Source organism: Cupressus sempervirens, chromosome 7 (genome assembly GCF_028749045.1).
Source record: "Cupressus sempervirens isolate cs-2001-9-10 chromosome 7, ASM2874904v1, whole genome shotgun sequence".
NCBI classification, from domain to species: domain Eukaryota; kingdom Viridiplantae; phylum Streptophyta; class Pinopsida; order Cupressales; family Cupressaceae; genus Cupressus; species Cupressus sempervirens.
In genome coordinates this window covers 884,869,304-884,884,654 of record NC_143124.1, presented here as the reverse complement: position 1 = coordinate 884,884,654, position 15,351 = coordinate 884,869,304, and the positions used below count along the sequence as shown (strand labels likewise).

Genomic DNA, 15,351 nt, shown 5'->3' with positions numbered 1-15,351 from the left:
CTACAAGTCGTTGCTCAAAATCCTCTTGTCTCTAGGTTTTTCTCAAGTTGTTCCATTGTTTACTTGAGAGTAGACAGCTAATTCTTGGTCATTTTCTTCATTGACAGACTCCACTATTTTTGACCTCCTCTCATGTCGTCTCTATTAAAAACATCAATCAGTTTTTAAGTTCGTATGCAATTTTATTTTTGTTTTCAGACGGCTGGTTTTTCATCCAAATCTCTCTTTTTGTGGGCTGGATTAAAATTCTAATTACATATTTTTTGTGGGTTTTCCAAAATCTCAACTAGATCATCATCAAAATTTTGTGGGTGCCTCAATTTTTGTGCCTCAAACTTTGTGCCATCCGAAATTTTATTTTTACTATAGACTCAATTTTTTGAGATCTCTTCTAACTCTTTGTTGGGTTTTCTTACGTCAGTTGGAAAAAAATCTCAAAATGTGTGTCAGTTGTACTTCATTTTTTTTTTAGTTTGCATCTACATTTGTCTTTGTTTTCTACAATGAGATTCGCGCTTCAGAATTTGTGTTATCGCCTCTTCATTATTTCTCATTTTTTTGTGCAGTGGAAAACGTGCAAGATAGCATCATTGAACAACTTAATGTTGGATAGAAATCAGAGATTGAATGGCAAAAATTATAACACCTGGAAGCAATGGATGCTAACAATCTTCAAATATCGCCACCTTGATACAATTGTTTTGGGAACAAAGACTCCTACAATAGTCCAAGAAGACCAGGACAAGTTTGTTGATTGGAATAGAGAAGTTGTCTCTTGTTGGACACTATAAAATTTATTTTATCTTATCCTAATCTTAATAATAAACTATGTTTTATTATTATTTTCATTTATCAAACTATTCATATTATTTATCATTGAATTCTATTCTAGAAATGGGGGACATTACAGAGTGTGAGAGGAGAACCAGAACATTTCTTCTGAAACCCTCCAATGGCAAGTTCCAAGCACTAATATTTCATCAAAAACAAAAATATGGTGACTCCATCAAGCCCTGGCGTAGAAAAGAAAAAATAACCAAGTTCACTAGCAATAAATTAGAGGATCCTTTAAGGCATTGCAAGACCTTTGAGACAATCTAGATAGCATATGGACAGGTTAGTGGAACATACTAGCTATGGACTATTCTAAACACTTTAGTAGGAATAGCCATTCATTAATAAATGGAAATTGAATCAACCTAGTAATGTGCTGGCCAGTTTTGTTTGCAATTTAATGAGTATCCAAATGCCAGAGAATATAATACACAATGCAATGCTTTGAAGATTAAATGATGATTTGTTGCTGTAATAAAGTTCATTCAAAATAGTCATTACATTGTCATCATCATGATATCCAATTTCCAACACGCACAATTTATATTACACGCCATATTAAAAATAATAGAACTGAAATGAGAACAATTTCTAAGCTTCTAGTCGAGGAGGATTATTACGAACTAATTAGTAAATATTTGCTTCATATTGACAAAGATGGAGAGGTCAATATATACAAAAGAATGAACGGTGTTTTCTTAAGAAATGATCGTAAAGAAAGTGAAGAAGGTGAAGAAGTATCTCGAAGAAAAAGCTCCTCAAATGTATTAACCAAATCTGCATTATTGGACTCATCTGAAACAGCATCTAGGAATTCATCCCACACTACAAGATCTGAAGCATAAAGATCATCCTGCTGAATATGTCTAAAGAAGCAAGAGGTGCAGGAGTGGGAAGTTCAACACTTGTCTCAAGAACAAAATGATTCAAGTGTCCAATGTTCTCCTCGCATGAATTATTCACCCTTGATAAAGGGTTAGGTACATCATGAATATCATCATCATTATCAACAAAATGTGCAAAAGAATACAAGCATTATGTATGATCAACAACTCCCAAAGCTATGACATCTCTAGTCTCCATGTCCCTAATATAGACATAATCAAGAGTGAACTCAACAATTTTACCTTATACCCCATGAGTAATTTGGTAAATGGAAAGGATGTTAGTGGTCAAGGATGGTACACAAAGAACATTATTAAATGTACCCTATCCCATAAGAATAGAACCTTTCCCACAAACCTTCATGTATGTATTATTACCCATCAATATAGGTGGAGAAGTACAAGGCTCAATAGAAGAAAACATATCTATAGAAGATGTCATATGATGTGATGCACCTGAATCAAGAAGCCATTTACCTTGCTCAAAATGTGTGGAAGCAATGAGTGCTTGTCCTTTGCCTCTAGATGATGATGTAGATGTAGAAGTTGACTAAAATTGAGAAGAAGAAGAAGACACTGATGAAGGCAACTGGATATTGTTCTTTTGAAGAACATGAGTGCACTCATCAATCTTCTTATGGAAACATTTATGCTCATCATGTCCTAACTTTTTGCAATAAGCACATTTATCTCTCTTTCTTCTAGATGATTCCTCTCTTGAAGAGGACTTGGATTCAATATTATGTTGTGAAGGAGAGTCATCACCTTTGTCATGTTGCTTAGGATCCTTGTGTTGTTTGTTTCCCTTTCCTTTGGGAGCCTTTGGAGAGGAGTCATTTGCAACCAATGCTTGATGCCTTGAAGGCTTCAATTGACCCATATGTGCTAACTTTGCTTGTTCCCTTATGAGTTGAGCTGAAAATTCATCAAGAGAAGGCATTTTGTATGCACTACCAAGAGCATCCATAGTAGCATAGAATGTGGAAACAAAGATTGAATATTCAAGACCTAGCTTGAAAAGAATAGATAATATCAATTGCTCGTAATCTTTAGTAATACCACAATTAGAAAGCTCCAATCTAATGGAATTGATCTTAGAGAAAAAATCTTGAATATTGTCAAAATCACACGGACTTAGACCTATAAGCTTATTCTCCAATTTAAATTTTCTTATTCTATCAAATTTACCAAAGATTTCTTCCAATGTAGTCTAGGCATCATAAGGATGTGTGCAAGATGCAATATGATATAGCAAATCATAAGAGATGGTAGATCTAAGAGAGCCAAATGCTTTATCCCTTCTATCAAACTATTTCCTTCTTTCTACAACACCTGTAGCTGGTTCTAGATCCTGTCCAAGAATCAAAATTAAGCAATCCAATACTCATCAACTGATTAGAAACTGCTTGTTTCCATTCATGATAGTTATATGGAGTGAGTAATGGAACTTTTGAAAAATCCATATTGAAATCAAATGATGACTGAAATAAATTGATAACTCTTTCAAATTACCGATTCAATTAAGAAAATTGAAATCCACTTATTCACCAAGTGCAAATATAGCCAAAAAAAACCTATTTCTGAAAGTGATATGCCCACTCCAAATCATTGAAATCTAATTACAAATCTAGAAAGTAGAGGAAAAATTGTGCACTTTCAAAAAAAATTGCACCTGAAAATGTTACCGGATGTGCCCAAATAGAGTCTTGAAAGTTGCAAAAAGCAGGATTTGCAATTTTCAGAAAAATTCAAAGACAAAGATCCAAAATCACCTGCACCACTGTGTAGATTGTGAAATCTACCCCAAAACAAAAAAAATGCTTGGAAAAAGGAGTCCGTACGAGGAAGATATCGCTATTTGAAAATCGCCTCTTAAATTATTTTTTCTAAATCGTCGTTGTCGCACCTTCGAAAATCAAATGGCTCCAGATTTGGCCTCAGATGTCCGATTTGGATGAAACAAAGTTCGATTTAGAAGTTTTTGGACCTCCTCTATATGATGTCAACCTCTGATTTGCACCAGCAAGCTCTAATTTTCACCTGCAATAGAAGGTCACAAAATATGAATCCTAAAATCCCCTCCAAATTGTGATGTCCAAATTGCCAATGCTGCACCAACAATAAGTCAAGCCAAGATTGCACTTCTTGATAAGAGGCTTTCACACCACGAGAGTTCTAATACCATGTTAGAGTTTTAGGTGACTCTACAACACCCCCAGGATCAAATGAAAGACCAAGATAACTTCCATAAGAGATTGACAAGACAATTGCATGAAGATGCAAGAATGCTATTATTGATAATGGACTTGATAGACATCCAATGGATTGATTTAAAATGTAAATAATAGGCCTCCTTATATAGGAGAGGCAATAAGAGACAATGATAAGGAGAAGATAAGCTATCACCCACACAAGGTGGAATCACATGTCCACGAAAGGTGGATCATCCTCCATTATGCAATGAAGTATGTGCGATGATGAGGATGATAATGTGATAAGTACACTAAAGGTGGAATAAGATAACAACTATGACCACCTAGAGTGGAATTCTCCTACACCATGTGTTTAATTGAGGTGCAAACTCCTAAGTGTCTCAATCATAAACTACTATGCAATGCATTATCCTAAGTAAGCTTAACTAAGGGTAATTAGTGAATATTTGATTACACCAACAATAAGAATCTAGATCAAACTCATGTAAAGCATCTACAAATCTGGGCAATACTAAAGGAGAAGCTAGAGGTGTCTATACAAGGATCACTGGTATAACTGGAGCTTGAAGAGTTTTTGGAGCCCTCTCATCAAGTGGACCTAATGGAAGCCTAACTCCCAAATCATGAGCCTTCGTAAGCTAGTTCGCTATATTAGGAACAGGAGAAACAGGCATGAATGGTCCTCACTGCTCATCAAAGGCTACATCACGATTGTATAGGAGACGAGATGTCTTAGAGTCGATCAAACAGCAGGCTCTATAAAGAATATTGTATCCAGCAAGCATGAGTTTCTGACTCTTGGCATCCAACTCAATGCATGATGCATGAAGGATCCAAACAAAACTAAGAGAGCCAAAAACCTTCAGGAGACTTATTTTGAGCTTGCAACCTAACCAGGCCTCTTCCGGAGTCTTACCTTTGACTGCCACTATGGGTGACCGGTCCAAAAGATAAACTTCAGCGTTAACTGCTTCTGTCCAAAACTTCTTTTGAACATGTCTATGTTCGAGCATGGATCGAGTTATATTGGTGTTTGTTTTGTTCTGACATTCAACTACATTGTTCTATTGTGGTGTGTAGGGTGTGGTTAACTAGCATTCAATGACATGAGTATCTAAGTAGCTACAAAATTCATTAGAACAAAATTCCCCCCCCATTGTCTAACCTAAGAGTAATAATAGATTTCCCAGACTCTTTCTCAACTAAAGGTTTAATTTTCTAAAATACAGTAAATGCATCTAATTTCTTCTTAAGAAAATATACCCACATTTTTCTACTAAAATCATCAAACAACAAAAAATACCTGGACCCAAGAAGAGTAGCCATAGGGTTGCAGATATCAGCATAAACAAGCTGAAGTACCAGAGAACCTCACCATGAATCGTCACTAGTGAAAGGTGTGCAATATTGCTTCCCAGCCTGGCATACATCACAAACTCCAAGTTGTTGAATCTGAATCTCTGGCAAACCGAGGACAAGCTCTTCCCGAGCAAGCTAAGAGAGATAATTGCACATTTAAGTGCCAATATCATTAATGACAAAGTGTGCTAACGAAAGATCATTGAGCAGCCATACATAAGTCCCGAGAATCACTAGAATCAAGTAAGTTTGAAAAGACCATGATCCTCAAGACCTACTACAACAATAGACTAAGTTGCCCTATCAGTGATGGTACATCCAATTGTGGATAATGTCGCAGCAACTAATTCACTACAAGTAGATTTAGTTCCATCCCTAGAAAGTAGTACATATTGAGAAAAATGAGATTCCTCCCAATAGATTGAATTTGAATGTTGCCTTTGCCGACAACGGTGTATTCTTCTCCGCCACCAAAAATAACAGAATCTGAATAAGGCCAGTAGTTGGTAAACCAATCTCTGTGGTGAGTGAAATGATGAAAGGCACCTGAATCAACATACCAGGTAGACGACTTCATGTAATCTGCTGATCTTTAAGCCATGAAGGCTTAAAAAGCAGATTCTATCAGCTCAATGTGCTCTACACTGTTGACTTTGGGCTGCGAACCTGATTGCTTAGATTGAGTTGCTAAGCGTTTCCGACATTCAACCTTCATGTGACCATACGTGTGGCAATAGTTGCATTGAATGTTCCTTTTCCTAGAGTCTTATGAAACTGGAGTATAGGACTTTTGCTAAGAAGACTGTTGAGACTTGCCTTTATCCTTTTGAAAGGATTCAGCAGCAAAGGCTTGCTCCATGGAGGTGGAGCTGAAATTGCTACCGAACTTTATTTCCACCAATCTTGTTGAAGCAGAAGTGTGCAGAGATCTGTGAACTTCAGATCAACACTAGTAGAAGTGATTTTGAGAGTCTCAATAAAATGCTCGTAGGACTTGGGCAAACTTTTGAGGGTTATGACCACAATGTCCTCTTCCTCCATCTTGCGTTCAATGACAAGCCACTGATCATGGATTTCTTGAATCCTATCCAGATATTCCTGGAGTGATTTTTGCTCATCCATTATAATAGAAAACAGAGTGTTCTTGAGAAATAAGGCTTTGCTTTTGTCTAATGTCTCATGAGATTTCTTCAGATGCTCCCATATCTCGGTAGTTATTTTGTCGGATACTTTGAGAAGCGTCACCGCCTCCCGATTATTTAGATCCTATATATCCTAATCAATACCAGTTACAGTAGGATGTTCTGTAACACCCAAAACAATCTGATCAGTATTCCAATATTCAAAGATTGCTAGTACCCGCTGCTTCCATGTGTTGTAATTCTAACCATTGAATTTTGAATTGCCCTCGAGCAAAATATTAGTTAGAGATGCCATAGCATGTTTTTCAGTGAAAAAGTTTGAAAATTTTTGAAGGCATGTACTTCGAGGCAAAAAATAGGAAGACCCAAAAAATTGAAGGGACACCCAAAAGAGAACTCGAAAAACCCACCAAAAATATGTAAAAATATTTTGGATTTGGTACAGAAAATTAGGATTTTATGCAAAACCCTAGCTGGCTAGAAAACGAGCTCCAAACAATGGTGGATTTGGGCAAAAACTTGCAGAACTGGACCAAGGATAGGCAAATTGCAGAGGCGTCAAGTGTTGTGTGAAAGCTACAGTATTGATAGGAAAAAATGGGAGTTTTCCAATTGTTTGCTGCTCCAAACAAAGAAACAAGAGAGGATCGTTGCAAGCTGACTATAACCAAAAACAATGGCACGCAATTTTTAGGAAAAAACAAGCCAGAGAAATTGCGATTTGCAGATGGACTTTGTGAATTCCCAATTACAAGCCAGAGAAATCACGAGTTGCAAATGGACGCTGTGATTTTCCAATCGCAAGCTAGATAAGTCGCGAGTTGCGAACACTGCCAAAAAAAAAAATTGCATCCAAAAACCCTAGCCGAAACTAGGCATTACGAAGCAAATAAATTATGGAAAATAAATTTAAAAATAAGGGTCAAATAATTTCAACAAGAAATTATTAATAATTTCAACAAGAAATTATTATTATTTTCGAAAAAATTCAACCAGGTTCTGATACCACATTACGAAATAATTGGTAAATATTTGCTTGATACTAACAAGGACCGAGAGGTCAATATATACAAAAGAATGAACGAAGTTTCCTTAGGAAACGGTCATAGAGAATAGAAACATTATATTCTAGCTAATAGAAAACTAACAATTAACTATAGGCTAACTAAATATTAGAAACATTCTAATATTTACAATAGATTACAAATAGATAACCATTAGATAATAATAGACACTATCTATTATCGTAATAGGATGTTAGCTAGAGTCTCCTTTTTTTTAAATATTTATTTTTTAACTACTGAATAAGCCATGGCATTATAATCAATATCTCCTTATTTGCTTATTATTAATAATTCAAACTATAGAATAAGCAATGGCATGATATTTTGCAATGTTACCCGGGAAGGCATCCACAATATATTTTCAGCCGTTCCCGTCCCGGAAACATCTTTAAGACTTGGGGACACCTAGGGGACTTTGAGTTTGACTTCTAGAACAAATTAGACTTTGACTCTCAACATAACACAAAGTTGGCATATGAATTCTACTTATTCTTATATTTTAAGGTTCTATTATGCATAAGTACATGCTTTATCCATGTTTCGTATAAATATTTTAAATTTCGCTATATATTTTAATTTTCCTATTGTTATATAGTCGTCCCCATTTGCTGTCACCCCCCGTCCCCAAAATCATCAAAAAGAATTGTCGTCCCACTGTCACCTGCCATCCCCATCCCAAAAACTCGGGGGAACATAGATATTTTAAGATTTCTATCACTGAGTATTTATTTAAAATAGGAAAACACTTCATGGAGTTAAACAAACTTGAGAGCTACATGAATAAGAATCATAATGCTGTTCCTATAAAGCATTAATTCAGAATTTAGTTACTTAAAACCAAATGCGGTAAAAGCAGTTTTCTCTGAGCCTTCGGGATGGGCGGGTGATGAGAGGTGACCATTAAAATATGTATAGATATTCATATTTTTGAAAACTAATTAAAAGTAACAGTACAAGAAGTTGCAATTTGTCATTTAAGATGACAAGAGTAGAAAGAAGCTGTGAATAGATACAAAGTTGAAAAGTTAATGATCAATTGATCCAATCACAATAATCAACAACAAGAATCTGCAATCTAATCTTTATATTGTTCATCAAGTTCAAGATAGAGTACAAAGTAACACTAACATACAAGAAAAAATAGCTACTCCAACTCATTGTCCATGTCAAATGTCATGATATGCTCCTCATCTGGACCTGTTACACTAGTTGATTCCTCTTCTTCTCTTTCAAAGAATGCAAAAGAGCATGGACTAGGATTTTCAAAGGCTTTTATAGGTTGGATATGCTAGATGAGCACCCTTTTAGATCAAGGTTTAAGACAACATTTTTTTCTTTTCGTGTTTGTTTTTTTAATTTGATCAACTATCTTGTTTTAGGTCAATAGGGTTGTTTGGCATCCCTAGTGGCCTAAAACAAGATAGTTGATCAAATTAACTGAAAAATAATATTATATGTATTCACAACCTGGAAAACAAGCCTCATTACAAACACAAAGAAATACTGCAGAATAAACTGGGGTACATACTTGTCTAAATGGTCCTCTAAGGAAGTAATCAGTAATGCATTCTATGATTTTTCTAACCAAAAATGATGAGATATTAAAAAGAAATTTTATTTATTTATATAAAACCTTTCTTATTGAGAATTAGTTAACTGGTTAAGTTGTGCAGGATAGAAGTGTCATTCCATTATATATATAATATTAGATGAGTTCACAACCTGGAAAAAAAGCCTCATTACATACCAAAAGAAATACTGAAAGATAAACAGGAGTACCTACTCGTCCAAACCCATGCCCCAAAAGAAAGACTAAGAATTAGAGTTAAATCAATGCAAACAAAAACTACTAATTGAGGAAACAGCACACCCCTTAAACTTGATGAAACAGAAAGTAATAGCATAGTATAAGGATGATTTTTTTATGGCTGCATATCTATTAATCATTATATGCAGTATAAGCACAAAAGTGCATTCATCTTGCTGCACAACTGGCCTTATCCTTAAATTAACTATACTAATGACTTAATATTCAGCATCTATTCTAACACACAAATTTGATATGGATATTGACTCGGATGATTCTGAGCCTATGTATATTTGATAGCTAAAATGAGGGTTAGTTTCATAGGTTGTGCCTGTAGTCTGCTATATTTTGATGTTTGAGACTTTTGAATACATGTTTAAGACATTTTGATTTGGATATTTTTATTGATAGGTCATGGTTTTAATGGTTCAGAACTTGAGACTATTGTTGTAATGTTGTTATACTGATTTGTACTACTGTTATGATCATTTATGTTATTATACCACAGTTGTAACTCATGAATTAGTGATATATTTGCATATTGTTTTGTTAATAATCAATTATTGACATATCTTTCTTTCCCTCTCTCTATCTATAATATCTTAATATGTTTTGAAAAAATCTCTCACACACAAACATATTATTTTAAAATCGTTTTTACTGCCATCCCCAATTTTTGGCTCTTTAGGAAATACCTTGGAAAAAGCATCCCCTGTCGTCCCCATCCCCCTCCCCAAAACATCATGGAATATAGATTAATAACAATCAAGAAAGTAACTTCTAAATGCAACTAAATAAAAAAATATAAGGTAACACTAAATCAATATAGAAATTTATAAGCAAATATGAGTGAAATCAAACTCTTGTTATTACAACTTTGAAAAGCTGAATTATCATTTTCCACTCCTTCAAACCATGAAATACAGTTGAAAACTCAAAAATGTCTTACCCAACTAAATAAAATTTCAATCAAAGATTGGAATGAATCACTGCATTTTACAGTCATAAGCTACAAATAAAATTATTGTCAATTGAAATTGTCCTAACACCTTGAAGGGCTGAAAGACATTAATCAGAATAAAAACACTGAGCATTTTAAAGACACCATCCACATCTAGATATGCTCACATAATTTTGAAAAAAAATACCTGTCAAACCAAATGTTGATCTAATTCTGGCCGCAATTGAAGAAATATCCCTCTGTTGCTCCCTACCTGCACTCACCTGTTGCACTAGCTTAAGCAATTAAATCTCATAACTTACACTAATGCCCAGAAATAACTAAAGGATTTGAATTATATTATCATGTTCATAGACATTGGTATATATAAAAGAAAGAGTGCATTCTTCTAAGCTAGTACTGATAATATCGATCATTAAGAAATAGGAAAATCAGCTTATTGTAGTATTAAAAACTGAACACTAACTCAATTAGCAAGAGCTTCATGTGGTAGGCACATGTTCGCAAGGTCTAGTGTTTGCCCAATCCATGTGGTACCAAAGGGCATGGCCCCAGCCTAAGTCACAGGATATGTCGACTTTCATTTATGAAATTCGGATTTCAGCGAATTTTTACCTTTTTCGAACATCATCTGAATTTTATGATATTTAATATAATATTATTTTATTTTAGAATAATATTGAGTTGTTTAGTTTAATCATTTAGCAATGTCAAACTATTTTGACAATTTTGTGGATATATTACTTATATATTTAATAATAAATAAATTTATATAAGGTAAATTTAATGGCGATTTTTTTCCAAATTTTTACCCTTCCCAAGTTCCATCCAATTTGTATGATCGACGACCTCGAATTTGAATTCGAACTTTGTAACTTAGGCCCCAGCATTATTGTTGCCATGCTGTAAACACACAAGCCCCATTGCAAATGGAGACCCCTCTTTCTTTGCTTAGAGACTTAGAGTTAGCTTAGTGTCATAGGTCTTTGTTAGTTTTGGCCTAGCTTGGCAATAGTTTGAGCCTCTTAGTCTCCTAAGAAGTTGAGAAGTTTTGTAAAGTCTGGGTGCAGTTTTGACTGATTTGAGGGAGAGGATGAAATTTCTCTAAGTATGAGAATTGTTGAGGTCAATTATAGAAATAATTAAATGGTGAATCAAGTCAAGATGGAAAACATGGGTAATGAGAGAAATTTTGTAAGAATGTTGTCGTGGGTAGAAACTGTGTAGCCAACGGGCTCATATTGTCAATAAAGATTTTGTAGCCGACAAGTAGATTAGTATTGTTTTGTAGCCGATGGACCCCTTCGGGAAGGTTCGGCGGGAAGTATTTATACCCCGTCTGGGATCATTGTAAATCATCTTATGCTAGGTATGTAATCTCTTGGCATATGCGAATAAAGGAGTACTGTTGTTGCTGTTCTTATTCATTGTCTGTGTGCACCAATCAATTAATCTATGCGGTAAACATTTGGCGTCATTGTCGGGGAAAGTTGGCACGAGAGCCTCCAATATTTTATTGGAGACATTTGGACAAGGTGGGACAACAGCAGGGCAAAAGAAGGTATTTCGGGGATTGCAGACTCACAGGGACACCGACAGCGGACGGGAGGGGACTTCAGAGAGCAGCGGAGCTGAGTATGAGGAAGACAGTACTTCTACGGAAGTTGGCAACGAACCAGCAGTTAGTGAGCCCACATTTTTCACCCCACCACAGTTGTCAACTTCGGCGCACTTGTCCGCTACCACTTCACACATTCCTCCTTTTGGTCAACGTCATGCACCAGTCGTGATGACCCCACAGGCAGTAGCAGATGTCCCACGGGCAGTGGTTGAGGATGTCCCACCGACGACAAATGTTGTTGCACCGGCGACCACTCTAGATGTTGCTTTCTCCACAACCGCAGTGGATGTTGTGTCTCCTATAGCTTTGACCGAGGGCTTGCCTTCCCAAGATTGTATGCCAAACCCTATTGCACCAGCACAGCCAGAGTTGATTGAGTTGCCAACGCCAGAGTCCGAACCCTAGGTTCGTTTGGATGTGATCAGTTCAGATGCTATGGTCACTATTTCATCTTCCTTGTTGATGGAGGCACAATCAGAGCAGCCTAGGAGAATGGAGGTGATAGATAAAGCAAGCGAATTTCTAAGGCAGCAATTCTGGCTCATTCCTGTCGAGGGCGGACCATCCATTCAGTGCCCCAGTCATGGAGGAGTCCCTCCAGGACCAACAGCCGTATCAGAGCCAGGTAGGGCAGTTCCATAGTCGGAGGGTGCGCACAAGGAGGAGGAGGTGGCACTAGATGTGGACATGGTTACAGCGGCGGTAGCAGAGATGAACAGTGATGGGGAATGGACCATGGATGATGTGTCAAAGGAGGATTATGGGTCGGATGAGGACAGATGCAGAGATTATCTCAGGGCTATGCGGGCTGCGCTACAGAAGGGATACAATGTGGCATTGCAGGCTATGACTCGGCGGAGAGAGTGGCATTTTGTTCGGGCTTATATCAGAGGGATTTGTCCGCAGCGATTCCGTTCATGTTTTGAGGACAGAGGATGACCAACAAACGAGACATCGGAGACGTTGGCGGATTGGGCCACCGAGCTGGAGTTGGGTCCAAGCAACACTTCCATGGAGAAGTTGTCACACGAGATAGTAGGATTGTACAAAGAAGTCTACTATGCTCGCAGGTGTGCGGAGGCGAACAAGGTAGTAGACAAAGTCGCAGCGGAGAGGTCTCTGGCAGCATAGAAGGAGGCTAGGGAGAAGGTACATGCAGATCTGGCTAGCTAGCAAGCAACATGGGCAGCGGAGCGTACAGCATTGTTACGGGATAAGGAAGCGGCTCAACAGGAATTACAGTTAGCAAAGACCCAGGCTATGGATGTATCGCTTCTCTTAAAGGAAGCCGTAGAGGTGAACACATGGATTCAGAAGAATTTAAGCATCCGAAAAAAACAAGTCTATGAGTTGCGCCGGCAGCAACATTCTTCAAGATCGCAGCCTCCTCTATAGTGTATATTTTTTCTCTATTGTATTTTGTGGTCTCCTGTTTTTGTTGTTTGAAGTCGCCAAGAGACAACTTTTCTTTTGGGGGGGATGATGTCGTCAGTAGAAACTGTGTAGCTGACAGGCTCATGTTGTCGGTAAAGATTTTGTAGCCGACGGGTAGATTAGTATTGTTTTGTAGCTGACAGACCCCTTCGGGAAGGTTCAGCGAGAAGTATTTATACCCCGTCTGGGATCATTGTAAATCATCTTATACTAGGTATGTAATCTCTTGGCATATGCAAATAAAGGAGTACTACTGTTGTTCTTCTTATTCATTGTCTGTGTGCATCAATCAATTAATCTATGCGGTAAACAAATGTAAATCAATTGATTTAGGAATATGCAAATGATAGGAAACATAGAAGGTGTAATGTCCTCTTTTTGGGTCAGTTATGACTGATACTTATTTAATCAATTGTAATGTTCATAATAGTCATTTCTATTATCGAATGATAGTATTATTGGGATTTATGGATGACAATTATAGTGCTATCCATGTCGTCTAGATACTAGCTATGGACTTCCTCAAAGTTTACAAGTCCAAGTCTATTTCACAAAGATTTACAGAACACTAACCCTACACTCTATTGGAAAGATCCATTAGCTTGGATTTATACAAGCCCCTCCTTGGTAACAATACACTCCTCCTACAAGTCAGATAATAATAATGTTGGAATGAATAGTTATTTATGATAATAGTATTAATAATAATTCAAATCAATAACATAAGATTTATCCTACTCTTAATATTGATGGTGTTATTGTTATTTCTATTAGAGGTTATAATATTACTCGAGATTGGTTCTTCCCCTTAAGAGACAATATTAATCTTCATAAAATATCATGTATTATGAACATAGGATCATTTTTAAAATATATATATATATATATATATATATATGCATAATATCCATTTTACATATAAGGCCCCGTTTGGTTGCTAGAATAGGAATAGAAAAGTTGGAATACGTTTCCCATTTTCTATTTGATTCATCACTTGGAATAGGGAATAGGAATACGTATTCCCATTTTGCCTCTAAAATGAGCTTATACCCATTTCAAAAAATACCTGTTATTGGAATAGCCATTCCTATTCCCAATATTACATGCCTATTCTCCATTCCTATGCCCGCGACCAAACAGGCCCTAAATGAATAAAGAAATGAGAATAAAGCATGCCTTATATGTTGTCCATTTTTTATGAGTGTCTTTATTATACTTCTTCCATTACTTAATTATACTCCCCACTATTGTCATCGGTAGAAATTGTGTAGCCGACGAGTTGTTGTCATCGGTAAAGATTTGTAGCCAACGGATAGATTAGTATTGTTATGTAGCCGAAAAAGCCCTTCGGGAAGGTTCAACGGAAAGTATTTATACACCGTCTGGGATCATTGTAAATCATCTTATGCTCTGTATGTAATCTCTTGGCATGAGTGAATAATAAACAAAGTACTGCTGTTACTATTCTTGTTCATTATCTGTGTGCATTAATCAATTAATCTATGCGACAAATATTTAGCGTCGTTGCCCGATGGACCTAGAACAAAGGCTGGAATGAAGACTGATGCCGAATCAATTAAACTAAAATAAGAATAAGCTGAAGGAAAAAGATGAAATCCGCACAACTCAAGGAAATTTAATTTTGGCGCAGCACGCGAAACACAAACGGAGGTTTCAAAAGATTGCCGACAGACGCCGAAGCGCTAAGGAATTGTTTGAGGAGACTCGACAGTGGGTGGAATTGGTGGAAGAAGCAAGGGAGGAATTTTTGAACCTGTACTCGCCGAGGGAAGAGAATCTAGATGGAAGGGAATTAACTCGCATGGCTCGGAGTGCCGAGGGAGCACGAGCGTGGAGTGAACTCTTCGTCCCCGATACACTTCCGAAACGAGAAAACCCTTTTTCACTAGAGAAAATAGCTGTTGGAGATAACACAACTATTGGAGATAAGACAACTGTTGGAGAGAGCACTGGTGTGGGATTGCAAAGCGTCAGTGTGGGAGCGAACAGCGCCAATGTTGCAAGACCAAAC

General features: G+C 36.8%; 1 protein-coding gene across 3 annotated transcripts in view; it reads right to left on the bottom strand.

Moving 5' to 3' along the window:
- Positions 1-15,351, bottom strand: part of LOC149550325 (Mitochondrial substrate carrier family protein) — a 149,882-nt gene that overhangs the window by 114,307 nt on the left and 20,224 nt on the right. For 2 of the 3 annotated variants that reach the window (XM_089793379.1, XM_089793380.1), the window contains exon 2: positions 10,452-10,527. In XM_089793379.1, coding sequence (XP_089649505.1) covers positions 10,452-10,527 — 76 coding nt within the window. The remainder of the gene's footprint in view (positions 1-10,451; positions 10,528-15,351) is intronic. The other variant, XM_089793381.1, reaches the window with a different exon arrangement.